This window comes from Cydia fagiglandana, chromosome 17 (genome assembly GCF_963556715.1).
Source record: "Cydia fagiglandana chromosome 17, ilCydFagi1.1, whole genome shotgun sequence".
Classification (NCBI taxonomy): Eukaryota; Metazoa; Arthropoda; class Insecta; order Lepidoptera; family Tortricidae; genus Cydia; species Cydia fagiglandana.
The window spans coordinates 17,360,756-17,375,415 of NC_085948.1; the positions used below are offsets into that span (position 1 = coordinate 17,360,756).

A 14,660-nucleotide genomic window follows, 5' to 3' on the forward strand; every position below is an offset into this window, starting at 1 on the left:
CATAGACCAGTCACCTGACTCGTCAGTTCACTCAAGAAAATACCACAAAACGCCTCGCAAATATATGCACCACTTTATTAATGTTTCCTTTCCCAGACCTCAATACCTTTCCACCTAGAATCTGATCCGAACGAAACCAGTTGCTCCTTTGTAAGTACAAACGGCGCACAATACGTGACACACTTATAAACTGATGTACAACCGTCTTCATCACAGTTCGCAACCGGCTTCTGTTGAAGCGGAACGATTCCTTAATTTAAGACTTATGTCTTGTACCTGAATTTATTTATTAAGGAAACTTAATAAGTCGTAAAATCGAACAGTTTTTATTACGCATAGAAGTTATTGTAACAGTTGTAAAGCGCCTGAAGAAAATTACGCGGCAATTTGTTAAATCGTTGTTATTTGTAATTGAAATCGCGAGGCGCTCGTCATGGCAAACAAAGCGCATGTTATCGTTAGCGTTCTTTTGCCTGTGTTCTTCTCTACTACATGCAAGTATCCGTTTTATTGAGCTTTTATACTTTTCTAGTGGCCATTGTCCTACAATGCTTTTAGATTTATTAAATTTATAAAGACGCCGTTGAAACTAAGCACGTTTTTGGAGCACTTAGCCGTCTCCTCGCCACATAAAATGTAATCTTATATTGCAGTCGGTAATTTAGCAGAAATATATTATAAAATTACTAAAAGGGTTTTACCGTTATTGGATTATAATTGTTACAGCTCTTTTATTAGGTAGGTTTAGTAGGTACTCGCCTAATACTGTGTTAATCTGATGATTGGATTTGTCATTTAGCCTTAGCTAGTCTTTTAATTACATATTAATAACCTATTTCATTTACTACTCAATTAAAACATGGTTTTGAACAAAGGGGCTCTTTATATATTTACGATACATTAAAAAACCAATCATCAATTAATTAGATTACATGTATAGACATGTAATCTAATAAATTTGTTACTCATCATCTTCCTATCCCCTTATTCATAAACGTTTACTAAAGTTGACAAGCCGTTAATAATCGTTTGTCCCTTTCCGACGTATTGGTATGATGGAAAGGGACAAACGATTATTATCGGCTCGTCAACTTTAGTAAACGTTTATGAATAAGGGGGCTAGTGTTTTCCCCGCTTGTTGCCACGACTCACTAAGGGAAGGACTCATCACTCGGCAAAAAATATAATTACTCAATGTAATGTTCTCCAGGTGAAGCCATCAAGTGCTTCGATTGCAACAGCGCGAACAACTCGGCGTGCCTGGACCTGCACATGCCCAGGATGAACGCCATCATCCCAGTGGTGGACTGCTCGAAGGCGCTCCCCAACAGCATCAGCAAACAGTTCTTCTGCAGGAAGATCACGCAGACTAGTAAGTTATCAATTACTGCTACAACCAAGAATTGTGTCTGACAATGGATACCATTATACCAGTGGTGGGCTGCTCGAAGGCGCTGCCCGACAGCATCAAGCAAGCAGTTCTTCTGCAGGAAAAATCTCTCAGACTAGTAAGTAATCAATTACTGCTACAACCAAGAATTGTGTCTGACAATGGATACATTTATACCAGTGGTGGGCTGCTCAAAGGCGCTACCCAACAGCATCAAGCAAGCAGTTCTTCTGCAGGAAAAATCTCTCAGACTAGTAAGTAACTAAGTTCTGCTACATCCAACAATTCACCCACTGTTCCCAACAACAGCAGAATCAGTACACACAGCAACACTTCACTGTCCATCGGTGGACCTTACACCTTTTGTAATAAGGTTTACGAACTGTCTGTTAACAGTGCTAGCGATGGTACAGTCAGAGTTTGAGCAGATCAAGCGTAGCCAGTAGACAATAACGAGGTGATGCACCAAACCTTTTGATGCCCTAAGCATTCTAGACAATAGTGCTTCTCTCTCTCCGAAGTAATCCATCGGGAATTTTCTAGTGGTGATTTAAACAACTGCTTATTGGTTAATCCGACTGCTGATGGTAAGACCTAGACGGCCTTAATTTAGCCAATATATTTATTACATTTTCTATTTGAAGACATTCAGCAGGCCCTCGAGATAACCTTGGCAGGGATTTCATTCCACAGCTGGAGTTTGCGGAAGTAAATTCCTTAAATTGGGAACCGCACTGTGTGTGACCAATGAGGTTCCTGTTTTACTACCGGCGGTCAGTGGTGCATAATGTAACGGAGTCACGTGACATAATTGCAGAATGCAGCCAATGCGTGGCGGGCGTTAATGGCGACACAATAGCGAATTGTCGCATAACATAATGCAGATTTAACCACGGATTTAACGGTGCGTGCAACGCGCAGATTCTGATGTATTTAAAAAAATATTCTGCCTTATTAAAAAAAATGCGTCGTATGAGGAAATTAAAAGACTAAAGAAATGGTTGGCGATTATTCCACCGACAGAGCAAAGCTCTTAAGTCATGATGATGATGATAATGATATTTAAAAAAATAATAATTTATCTGCGACAAAGTCGTTATCGTTAGAGTAAGGATGGTTGTAAATTTCAACATGCACTTTAAATATTAGACATTACAGGCTTGTTAAAAAAATTAGCATCTTTTGAAAGCGATAATAACCTAAAAGTACCTACTTAATTGTAATTTTGACAAAAGGTAATTCTTTTTCTATCTCCATCAATTTCATCAACGAGTAGTACCTACTTACAAAGGGAGACTTCCAATGATGACCACGACCGCTCTGTCAAGAGTGTCCCGATCAAGAAGAAGAGAGTACCTACTTGAATTAAGTAGGTAAAGATCATCCAGGTAAATCCGGGAGTGCTTCATGTCTCTATTCTATTTTCAACAATTTAATAAAACTTGATCGTAACTTTTATGCTTCATCGCTTCTCGGTTAAAACTTCTACCCCCTTATTCATAAACGCGCTACCAACCTCAATTAGCTAATATTTAATCTTTTGTCTTTACCTGTCCCTTTGACTTATGTATTTGTAAGAAAGGGATAAACCATAATTTAACTAAATCATGCCCGTAAAGTTTTATGGTTAAGGGGGTTAGACTCTATTCTGTTTACCTCATTGTGTTACCTCTAGCACCCTACCCAAGCACTACATTTATCCAAGTATTACAAAGTGACAGAAGTTCATAGAAAAAGCCAAACCACTACTTGAACAATGTTTACTGGGTAACATTTCATCCCGATTTTTCTTTCCTATTTGCATTTTGGCTTTTATCAAACGATTGCCGCGTTAGCTTGATATAGTCTAAAGGTGGCCACTGACGAGCCTTCCAACAGTCCAAATAGCGTGGCTGCAATCCAAAATCGGTCTGTGAATGTCAAAAACGTACAATGTTTAATATTAGAACGCCGTCCATTTGGATGAATCCATTGTAACGGCATCCATTTGGAAGGCTCGTCGGTGGCCTGCTTAAAAATGTACCTATGTTGCGAGTCATTCGTTTTCGGTATCATCAGAAGGACAATTGCGGCGTGCGTGTCACACGATACTTCTATTGACCCTGTGTCCTCCGCAGGATACTCGTAGGTACATCGTCGCGTGACTCCCATGGAACTATTTAAAAACATCCCAATATTCTGAGTAATACAGATATGCTGGTGCATTTTCTTTGAATTACAAACAGAAATAGATGTCATAAATATTAAAGAAAAAAGTTCCAAAGTTGTGTTTGAATAACCAATTTATAATTTTTTTTTTTCGATTTATTAAAGTTCAGTTTTTGTTCCTGAGTCACAAGAGGCCTCAGAATCTAATTTAGAAACTAGCTTTATTTGCTGGCCTCATATCACCTGAAAAAGACGACCAAAGCAAAAAAAAAACTTAGAAGGATCTCTACGACTATTACAGTCGTGATCAGCCGGCGTATTATGGATAGCTTTATCCATCTTTATCCACGTGATAAAATAACTGTCACTTTTTTACACCGTGGGATAGAAAGTGACGGACACCGTTTAATCACGCTGTCACGTAGACAAGATCGACCATCATATCCGTACTCGTTTAAATCATCAGTTCCTTGCGATCTTATAGCGTTCTCCTTCTGTCTGACTTATTTTAAGTCCGCACATGCTAAAATCTTTTTTCTTTACAGTCCTCCACCCGGACCACACTCCAGAGGTCAGAATAACCCGAGGTTGCGGCTGGGTGAAGCACAAACGCGAATGCTACACCGCCGACAACAAGGACCACCTCGAGACAGTCTGCCAGTGCTTTGGTGACATGTGCAACGCCGCCGCAGCCCTACGAGACGTCAAACTGACCGCTGTCACCTCACTGGCCGCCATCTTGGTTTTTATCAGAAGTTGGCGGGCCTAAACGAAGTGCTACAAACTTTGGTGAAGACGAGATTGTGTGTGGAATTGTATAACTTAATGTTCCTGATATGTGTATTTTAGTTTTATTGTACATATTAAGAGAAATAAATGGTACAACCGGTGGTTATTATGTTCTTTTAAATTTCTTAATATAGAAAACTTAAAAAAATGTATATTGGCAGGTATTGTCACAAAATTATTCAAATTGGACCTTCGAACCGGATTATTGATAATAGAATTGCTTTGTAGACGTACTAATTTATTTGTGTACGAAGAGTAGAGTTTGGTAATAAGTTTTGTGTCTAACACTATATACAATAACAATGTCACGAAACATATATTATTTTATTAAAGTAAGATTTATAATTTATATCAATCATTAAGTTTAGGCTCTAATGGCTCTATCCCAATGTATCTGAAACAGACAGTCTATGAAACAGTCAATTAAATTAGAGAGCAACCTAATATATACACACGTGAAAGTTATAATTGTAAGACATTATACATACAATATACATCTCTTTGATTATACGATACGAGTATCATATATATATAGTCGAGTCTGTAAAGATATTTATGAGCACGACCGTACCAGAAAATATTTAATTTATATAATCTTGTTAGTATCATTTCACCCTGAGTTCAAGCCTCCTCTGCACTCAATAGTCGTAATTGTTCTAATTAAAAATAAATAAAAAAGAGTGTCAACGTTTGTGTACAATATTTTGGGTCTTGCCATGTTAATAGGACATTGATGTAAAGAGAAAAATATCCTATAGGCTATAATATACCTAACATGTGAAATTGACGTGTCTCTAACAGGCGCGGATCCAGCCCTCAAAAAAGGTTGTGGTCACAGCCACTCCAAAATCGACCAAGTGCGAGTCGAGGGTACCTGATGATTTCCCGACCAATAAATTCGTAGAGGGATCTCAAGCGATTTATTTCAGTCTATGCACACTTAGATAGTCATTCTATGGAACTTGTTAACTATGTAAACAAACCGCCATATTAAAATACATACATACATACATACATACATATAATCACGCCTATTTCCCGGAGGGGTTGGCAGAGACCACGGATTTCCACTTGCTATATACGATCCTGACATACCTCTTTCGCTTCCTTCACATTCATAACATTCCTCATACACGCTCGCCGGTTTAGGGTGCTCTTGACCTGGCCTTTCTTCAGGATTTCCCTGATCTGATCAGATAAAGTCCGCCGAGGTCTACCCCTTCCAACTCCCCCTTCCACTTCTCCCTTATACACTCTCTTTGTCATATTAAAATAGTCTCTGAATGTCAATTTACTAGTGACTTTTGTTTACATAGTTAGCAAGTTCCATAGAATGACACTTTTTAGCTAAAAACTTCTTCGGCTGTAAATTAACAGCTGGCATTAAGCTAGAAATAATTGGCCATGTTACTGAATAATCTATATTCTTGCAAATAACTAGGGCTCTGTATTCAGCCGGGGTGCCTACCCTAATGATTCCCCGACCATTTTTTTGCAGATTGTCGATTCGCTTACAAAGTTTTGCCGAAAATCGTTTCGCAGAGTCAATTATACGTCGATGTAACTTTTGGTAGCATCTTGATTCACATTTCACATATCATTCAGTTTGCGTCTATGTAAATTAGCAGACCATTTAAATATTAAGAAGAATTTCATTTGCTAGCGTAATCTTTTCATCAAGCAACCTTTAGTCGAGTAACGTTTTATAACTTTTTTAAAAAGTTTTTGTCAAGTGGCACTCCATTAGCGATCACACTACATTATATTTTCTATAATTGACCGAAGCGTAGCGAAGGTCTACGTTTTGACTCGGGCATTTTGCTTTCGTATGTCCGGATGTTCCCCTCTACAGGTACAATTTCTCAACCAACTCTCGCGAAATTTTGTGACTAGATTCTATGAGTTAATAGAATTTATTTTTCGATCCAGTTTTTGGAAATGTAAAAAAATGGCGGACTCGTGATACCTCGCTTATAAACAAATAGTCGTATCGATATCATAAGAGTATTTTCTTTTATAGACATGCTTACAGAGAAAATGGCAAAAAACTTAAACTTCGTATTTCTTTTTTTGTTCTGAATAAATTAAAATTTTCGTTACGTTGATTGATTAAGGCGCTGTGTGGCGCTATCGTCGTACACGGTCCTAATAAGGTATGCTTGCGAGGTCTACAGCTCACAGAGCCACTAGTTATATTCAGGTATTTGCCAAATGATCCTCTGCCAAAGCGTCTGCGAAACAAAAATCGGCGTAATGCTACTCGGGGAGTCAATAGGGCACCCTATTAGGGTTGTGGGCATGCCCACCGTGCCCACAACGGTGGATCCGCGCCTGGTCTCTAATCGCTAACATCAAATCGCATCCATCAGAATAGGGCCGCGGATTGTCATCGGATGAACTTAAAAGGCGGATTTGATGACTAACGCCGTAATGGCATGTTGGCGTTTCCTCGGCAACCCGCTTTTACCGCCTTTTATCCACAACGATAAATATAATACATCCTTTTATCCACATCGATAAATAAAAGTGTATCGTGTCAATTGTTGCGTTGTGATAAGTTTTTCGTAGTTTACGCAAAAATGTTGAAATTTTTGGTTAGTGCGTTGTTGGCGTCGACGTGTGTACAATATGGTACGTGTTCTAATTTATTTTAGTGAATATTTTATTTATCATTTATCAACCTAGCGAGGGAATAGAGACCCGATACGGATTGTAGAGTGATTCCATGCAGACTTAAGTTGTGGAATGTAGAATAATAATGGAAGATTTCGGGGTCGCCGGTCGTGATCCTCAATGTCGAAAATGTATTGAGATGGTCATACTGAACAAGGCTGCCCATGGGAAATCGTGAAAATCGTGAAGAAATATATACTTACTCCTGGGCAACATACATTTCGCGGCCTTCGGGCCCTCAAGGGAGTACATTACATTTATTTTCGGGATTTCGTGGTTAGTCCCATGGGGAAATGTGTTTATTATGACCGTTTTAGCATTTTTAGCATTCGGGACCACGACCCCCAAAACATCCAGTATAATCATTGTGTAGCTCTATGTACAGTCACCTGCAATAATATGTTACTCTTCGAAGGCCGGAATAAATATGTGACACGCTCTTATAGCTTTACAAGTAAGATCGTGTCAGATATTTTTGCGGCTTTCGTTGTGTAACAATAAATTAGTGCAGGTGACTGTATCCGTCAAAAGTTTACCAATAAATATTATTTACAAGTAGGTATCTATTCCGCCGTGACTTTGTTTACATGCAACAATTATTAGAGGTCAGTAGGAATGTTCCCATTCGTTATCTGTTTGAGTTTAAAACGTGATTTAAACGTGTGTGTCGACCTCTAGTGACCCTAATATCGGATCTAACGTAAAACTAGGCATAAAGTATAGAACGTCATCATATATGTAAATATTAAATAAAACAACTTCATACCTATTTTAAATTTTACCTAACTATACTGTAAAACGTAATTCAAGACCAAAAAAAGTAAGACAATATGTTTCCACTTTTTACTAGCGAGTCTTGTATTTATGTAAAAAATAAGTAAATAAAAGTACTTTTTTAAATCGTATGAGTAGGTAAAATTACTAATAAATAGATTATCTTAGCGTGATTATTTATCAAAAGGAATTTACTATTTTACAAACAAATTATTGCAGTGGCAACGTTGTCTTACTTTTTTTGGTCTTGAATTACGTTTTGCAGTTTAGTACGGCAGAACTTTATCGTTACATACCTATATAAAAGATATGTTTGTCAAATATTTCATTTCTGATACAAGTTTGTTTTTTCGCTGACTGTACTTTTCTTTCAACAAACAACTAATTAATACGATAATTAGGAGTTGCGAATTACCTATTCATCGTACTACGTTTTACAGTACATATGGCCCTTTAAAATTTCGACGTAGTTGTGTAATGTACTTATTATAGCACAGGGTGTCGTAATGAAGCACCAGATGTAATTATTATCTTAGCCAGGGCGATCCAGTGCTACGAGTGCAGCAGCGTGAACAACACCATGTGTCTGGACCCCACCATCTACGACAAGGAGACTCTCCAGAAGTTCATGACCCTCACCGACTGCGGGACCCATGGGAACCAGGAGTACTTTTGCAGGAAGATCATTCAGACCAGTAAGTTTAACCTGCAGTCAGTATTTCACCCTCGGACTATATGTAGGTATTGCTTTAAAAATATCTCGGGTGCAATGGACCACTTTTGTTTTTTGGTCAATTTCTCCTATCTGAAAAATGATATAAGCAGTGGGGAGACACTCCTGACTTCGGGCAAACTCGGCTGCGTTCGGCTCAACATTGCTACGAGCAATTATTAGGATTGACACAACTTTACGACCCTTTCCGTGCACGACAAGATAATTACTTGAATTTTGACAACCCTAAATAGTCAAAAGGGATAGTGCCATAAGTTAGAAAGGGTTATCATGATTCGACCCTGAATCGCTGTCAAACTTCGGTTTTGTAGGAAGTGTCCTTTCTGTACGGTAGTACTATTACTTATTCTTTGGTATATATGTAATAAGGTAAGAGAAACAGTATATTTTGCTTGGGGCAAGAGAATTCCCTACAAGTGTTTCTCTTAAAAAAAAAAACATTTATTTCAGAAAACAGGTTCCATAATATGGTTAGTAACAAGACAGGAGAGAAAGAGCACATAAAAATAGAACTAAAATTAAAATTAAAACTAAAATTAAAACCCCATCTAACCTCACCCCATCCCCATCTTACCCCATCTAACCTTAATAATCATCTGTTTCAGTTCTCCGCAAGGGCCACGACTCCGAGGTGCGCGTGCACCGCGGCTGCGGCTGGGTGCGCTCGCGCAAGGACTGCTACAAGGCGGACAACGAAGACCACCTGGAGACAGTGTGCCAGTGTTTCGACGACGGATGTAACGCCGCGAATTCTGTGGTAGCGGGGTGGACAATCTTGGTTGCCAGTACGACTGCTATCTTGAATAAATGGCGCTAAATTGTTTTGGTATCTTTTTTATTTCACGTTCTCCTATTAAATTCAAACTCAAATTCAAACTCGTTAGGTGAGCGTTTCTTTTATTTTTTTGCCATTTTATATATTGTGACCTTTTTTGCCACTTTTGTGATATTTCTAGTCAAGATCGCGAGCCCTTTTCATCCTTATAGGAGAAAAAATGTGTCCTAAGATTTCCATACATTTTTCAAACTTTCCTTTTTGTTACCGCCATACAAAGTGTATGGGGAAATGGTAACACAATAGGAAAAAACCTGGGACATTTTTTTATCCCATTAGGATCGAAAGAACTCGTGATTCTAAGTAGAAATAACACAAAAGTGGCAAAAAAGGTCACAATATATAAAAATGGCAAAAAATAAAAGAAACCTTCAGGTAATATATAGTTGGTTTTTGTGATCAAATTTACCTACTGCTTCAAAACGGACAATGATAACCATTGCAATGTGCTATAGTCCGTTTTTTTTAGCATTAGAAAGAACTTCGCAGAAGTAAGCTTGTGGTTCCAAATCCGGCACTTTTAGCGGTAATAATTTGAAGTAAATTATATATATTGACCATGCTACATTAGATAATTCAATAATTATTAACAATTAAAGAGCCTGATAAAAACTGCACGCTTGCTTCTGTGGAGTTCTTTCTAATGCTAAAAAAAACGAACTATAATGCTAATTTTGTGTGATTCAGTGTCATTAGCGAGATGGACGGTGTTGGTTGCCTGTGCAACTATGACGTTAAATAAATGGTGCTAAATTATTTTTCTGTTTTTTTGTTGCCTTACTTCATAATAACTTTCTGTGGTCATTTAAATTGCTACGACAACCATCTCGACAGAGTGGTTGTGTTTTAATGACGGCTGCCCCAAATTCGTTTGGAGCGACGACGTGTCTAATCTAAATTGCTAGTGCAAGTCTGATAATAAATTTTAAAAATATAATCTAATCTTGTGTCCTTTTTATTTTGAATTCTCTTACTTATAAGTAATTGATACCTATAATATATTAATATCTCTGGTCTACTACTCGTACATACGTAGGTACAGACTTAGACTGTAAGGTACAGTACCTACAGTACTGTACCAATGGGTAAGTCACTATATCTTGTAGGTAAAAAAAAACCAATATTAACCTACTATTTACAGTTTGATCATATTTCTGCGAATAGGCTAGTTCGTCCACAACACTTGATAAACTTATTACATGGTCTTAAAAGATGACTAGACTGAGTATTGGTTTATTTGTAAGTCTATCTCGAGTTTATCACCACGTATAACATAAATTAATAATAAACCGTCGCATAATAAAGTGAATTCTGCTTATAGAAAATTATGAAGTTTTTCATTCAAGTGGCACTGGTGGTGGTGTTAGCTGGCGTTCAGTTTGGTAAGTTTATATCAAGTCTTGTAAGTTTTACAACAGTCTGTTTGATACTATAATTAATGAGATAATTAATGAGCCAAGCAATTACAAAACCAAGCTTAAACATCATACCTAACTTGAGCTCAGATAAGAGTTATAAATAAATTAAATATTGGTGGACATCTTACACAGATCAACCAAGCCTCAAACTAAGCAAAGCTTGTACTATGGGTGCTAGGCGACGATATACATACTTAATAGATACATATACATACTTATATACATAGAAAACAACCATGACTCAGGAACAAGTATTAATAGTTTTAAACCTTTCTCTTAAAAACCAATGTACGAGTATATATTGATAGGATGTCGAGTGTGTTATCTCTATTCGTGTTTTGAAACGTGTTGCCAATGCTCGTCTGATAATTCTGCGGACCTGCCGCGAACCACGTTCGACGTGTTGCCTCTCTGTTGCACTTGTAAATTCGTACGTAAGTGTGACAGGAAAGCATCACGTCGAACGTGGTTTGCGGTAGGCCCTCTGACCCGACCTTCATTAACCCGGCTTTATGATACAGTCGTTTTCAAAGACATTGTAGACTATGCAGCATAGTCTACGTCAAAGATATGTTTACGTTTTTCGCCTTATTACAAACCAGTAAGGAGCAAAAGTGTTAACATAATTATGTTTGACGTTGACTGCACAGTCAGCATTAGAGATAGTTTTATCAAGACAACCCCAGAAACCAGATGTTTTTGAGTTAAGTATATAAACTGGTTCTTAAATTTCGAAAAATGATATGTCGATATGGTGTAGCTGATTGTTTTCACGATTTTGGGGGTTAGCCAGATGGCTAATATATGGATAATTGGACCTTGAAACTGAGTATTTAATGAGGACAAGGGTTTAATCGTAAAATTACATTTAGTTAGACTAGGCTATAGCTATAGCCTTTAATTAACATTGGGTAAATATACAAACACCATCACTCTTAACTGTCCATAGATGGGCCTTATGCCCTTTGTAATAAGGTTTACAAAATGTCAGTTAATAGTGTGGGCTGGTACAGTCAGCCAAGAAAGTGGTCAACCACTTTTCGATTTTATCATGATTGATAGAGTCGAAAAGTGGTAGACGACTTTCTAGGCTGACCGTACATCAGCATAGCCTCCAAAGTCCTGAGTTCCTTTAAAAAGAACAAAATTAAAATCAAATTCTGAACTATAATGGAATAAAAGAGGGTTTCAAATTCAAAACTGCAAATATGACTGGGTCTTAGTGTAAGGCCTGAGTGGACGCTCGAAGCGGAGCGTTCAGTGAGGCGTGCAGCGTGGCGTCGGGCTCACAAGTGATTTGAGCAGCGTGCACTAAGGCCGCTCCTATACGTTTGCATTTGTTTAACATGCACGCCGCACGCCCCGCCCCGCTGCACGCTCCATCGAGCGTCCACTCAGGCCTCACACTTAGGGTCTCCCCTGATATATTGACGCGCATTCGGCAAAAGCCGATAGGAAAAAGCTTTATGTCCACGCAATAAGAGCGAAAAAGTCGTCGTTCGGCTCGGCTCGCATCGGCCGGCGCCTGCCGACGCGTCGACGGCTTTTTCGCTCTTATTGCGTGGACATAAAGCTTTTTATTTCTTCGCGCGTCGATATATCAGGGGAGACCCTTAGAAGGATAATTGCTGTTTATGTCTGTTAGCCACAGCCATCCGCTGCTACGACTGCACCAGCGTGAACAACACCATGTGCCTGGACCCGAGCAGCTACGACCAGGAGACTCTCCGCCGGTTCCTGGTCTTCGCGGAGTGTGGGCAGGGCGTCATAGTGCCGCAGAACTACTTTTGCAGGAAGATTGTACAGACTAGTAAGTGATAACTGCCATAGGCGTACGCACGGTGGGGCAAGTGGGGCAACTTGCCCCACCCTGGTCTGTGGTCTGACGAGAAGCTAAAATATTTAGGAACAATTAAGTCACGTAACCATACTTCTGCCCCACCCTTTAAAAAATGCTGGGTACGCCTATCAATCAATCAATCAATCAATCAATCAATTTATTTAATTCAGACCATGTCCATAGTGTTAGTATATACATTCCCTTAATATTATGTTAGTACTTAAACCTATACAAAATTATAACAAAATTAATAAATTATAACAACTTATATACTAACCCCCTTATTCATAAACGTTTACTAAAGTTAACAAGCCGATAATAATCGTTTGTCCCTTTCCGACGTATTGGTATGATGGAAAGGGACAAACGATTATTTTCGGCTTGTCAACTTTAGTAAACGTTTATGAATAAGGGGGTAAGCCTATGATAACTGCAGATACCTAGCAGTTTAACTCTAAAGGACGACTCATCACGTTAGACCGAGCTGTGTCCGGGCCGGAGCTTCCGGCGCTTACTTTTCTATGACATGACAGGTGATCCTGGATGTGATGCATTCCATAGAAAACGATGCGCTTGAAGTTTTGGCCCGGACAAGGTCCGGTCTAACGTGGGTCATCCTTTAATCTCAATATAATCACCATTTACGGTCATCACCGACGAACAAAAACTGTTTCGTCAGTAGCCTTTAATTCTCTTCACTTTGTGATGTTGTCTACAGGAAAAACGCAAACGAGTTAAGTAAAGCATCCAATAAAATGTGTATGACCTTATGTGTCTGCCGGAGATTTGTCCGTAGACACGTAATCGTATAGCTATGCGTATGATGCGAATCCTCCACCATACATTATTTATTTATTGACAGGTTGGTCAGCCAGACTCTAAAATTTAGAGTCATTTTGTTATAACAGTTAGGCGATCGCCTAGATCTAGATAAGATCATTCATAATTCAAATTATCTTTTTAATGTACGTAACCTGAAGTACTATACCCAACTGTACCTATATCAGAAAGAGTTTAATTATCTGAAGGTAAATAGGTAAATGGCACTTGGAACCAAACAAGATTCGGTATCTAGTTAATGTTTCATTGTTTGTGCATTCTAAAGACATCTTTTTTTAAACAATTCCAGGGTAACCTCAGTCACCTCAGTGCTTTAAGTTTTGCGCGTTTATCCACAACAAAATACCTATTTGTAAATGTTTTCAGTCTACCACACAAACCGCGAGTCTGAGTTCCGCATAACGCGCGGCTGCGGCTGGGTGCGCGCTCCGCAAAACCTCGACTGCTATAAGGCCGACAACCACGATCATCTGGAGACGGTCTGTCAGTGCTTTGAAGATGGGTGCAATGGGGCAACGCCTATGGTGCCAGGGTGGGCAATGTTCGTTGCTAGCGTTGTTCTCATGTTAATTAAATTGTGTTAAATTTATTTTGTGTTTTCTTTTTCATTCGGTGTATGTTTGGTATCGTCTTGGGTCGTCCCATTATAGTTCGTTTTTTTTAGCATTAGAAAGAACTCCACAGAAGCAAGCGTGCAGTTATTAACAGGCTCTTTAATTATTAATAATTACCTATTGAATTATCTAATGTAACATGGTCAATACATATAATTTACTTCAAATTATTACCGCTAAAAACGCGGATTTGGAACCACACGCTTACTTCTGCGAAGTTCTTTCTAATGCTTAAAAACGGACTATAGTTTTCCGTCAAGTTCTTAAATTAGTCCTATTCTGCTTTCGTCACTCATTCTATATATTATTCGTCACAATCGTTGGTCGCTTTCAATGTAGAATGAGTGACGAAAACAGAATAGGACTAATTTAAGAACTTGACGAAAAACGAATGGGACGACCCAAGATACCGTATGTTTTGACGTAAAATGTACAGCAAACTGCTAAAGTGCCGTAACCTTACGAATGAATTCTATTCATACAGTGGGTGGGCACTTTTGCAGCCGTGTGTACAAGTGATAACCACGATAATCTAGAAACGGTTTGCCAATGTTTCGAAGATGCATGTAATGGGGCAACCTCTGTTGTGTCCAGGTGGACGCTTGT

The 14,660-nt window shown here is 38.7% G+C and overlaps 2 protein-coding genes across 4 annotated transcripts; both read left to right on the forward strand.

Moving 5' to 3' along the window:
- Positions 1 to 203: 203 nt before the first annotated feature.
- On the forward strand, positions 204 to 4,373 carry LOC134672820 (uncharacterized). The gene is made up of 3 exons (XM_063530775.1): positions 204 to 494; positions 1,211 to 1,372; positions 4,084 to 4,373. The coding sequence occupies exons 1-3, from the start codon at positions 434 to 436 to the stop codon at positions 4,305 to 4,307; spliced, it is 447 nt and encodes a 148-aa protein (XP_063386845.1). The 5' UTR covers positions 204 to 433; the 3' UTR covers positions 4,308 to 4,373.
- Positions 4,374 to 6,706: 2,333 nt separating this feature from the next.
- LOC134672629 (uncharacterized) lies at positions 6,707 to 14,029 on the forward strand. 3 transcript variants are annotated; one of them, XM_063530584.1, is made up of 3 exons: positions 6,707 to 6,958; positions 12,406 to 12,570; positions 13,807 to 14,029. In XM_063530584.1, exons 1-3 carry the CDS (start codon positions 6,907 to 6,909, stop codon positions 14,022 to 14,024), a joined length of 435 nt encoding a protein of 144 aa, XP_063386654.1. In that variant the 5' UTR covers positions 6,707 to 6,906; the 3' UTR covers positions 14,025 to 14,029. The 3 variants fall into 3 exon arrangements, with proteins under 3 accessions (XP_063386654.1, XP_063386655.1, XP_063386653.1); XM_063530585.1 differs by lacking the exons at positions 12,406 to 12,570; positions 13,807 to 14,029 and adding exons at positions 8,311 to 8,469; positions 9,113 to 9,330 and having other exon boundaries at positions 6,739 to 6,958; XM_063530583.1 differs by lacking the exon at positions 6,707 to 6,958 and adding an exon at positions 10,573 to 10,724.
- The last annotated feature ends 631 nt before the right edge of the window (positions 14,030 to 14,660 follow it).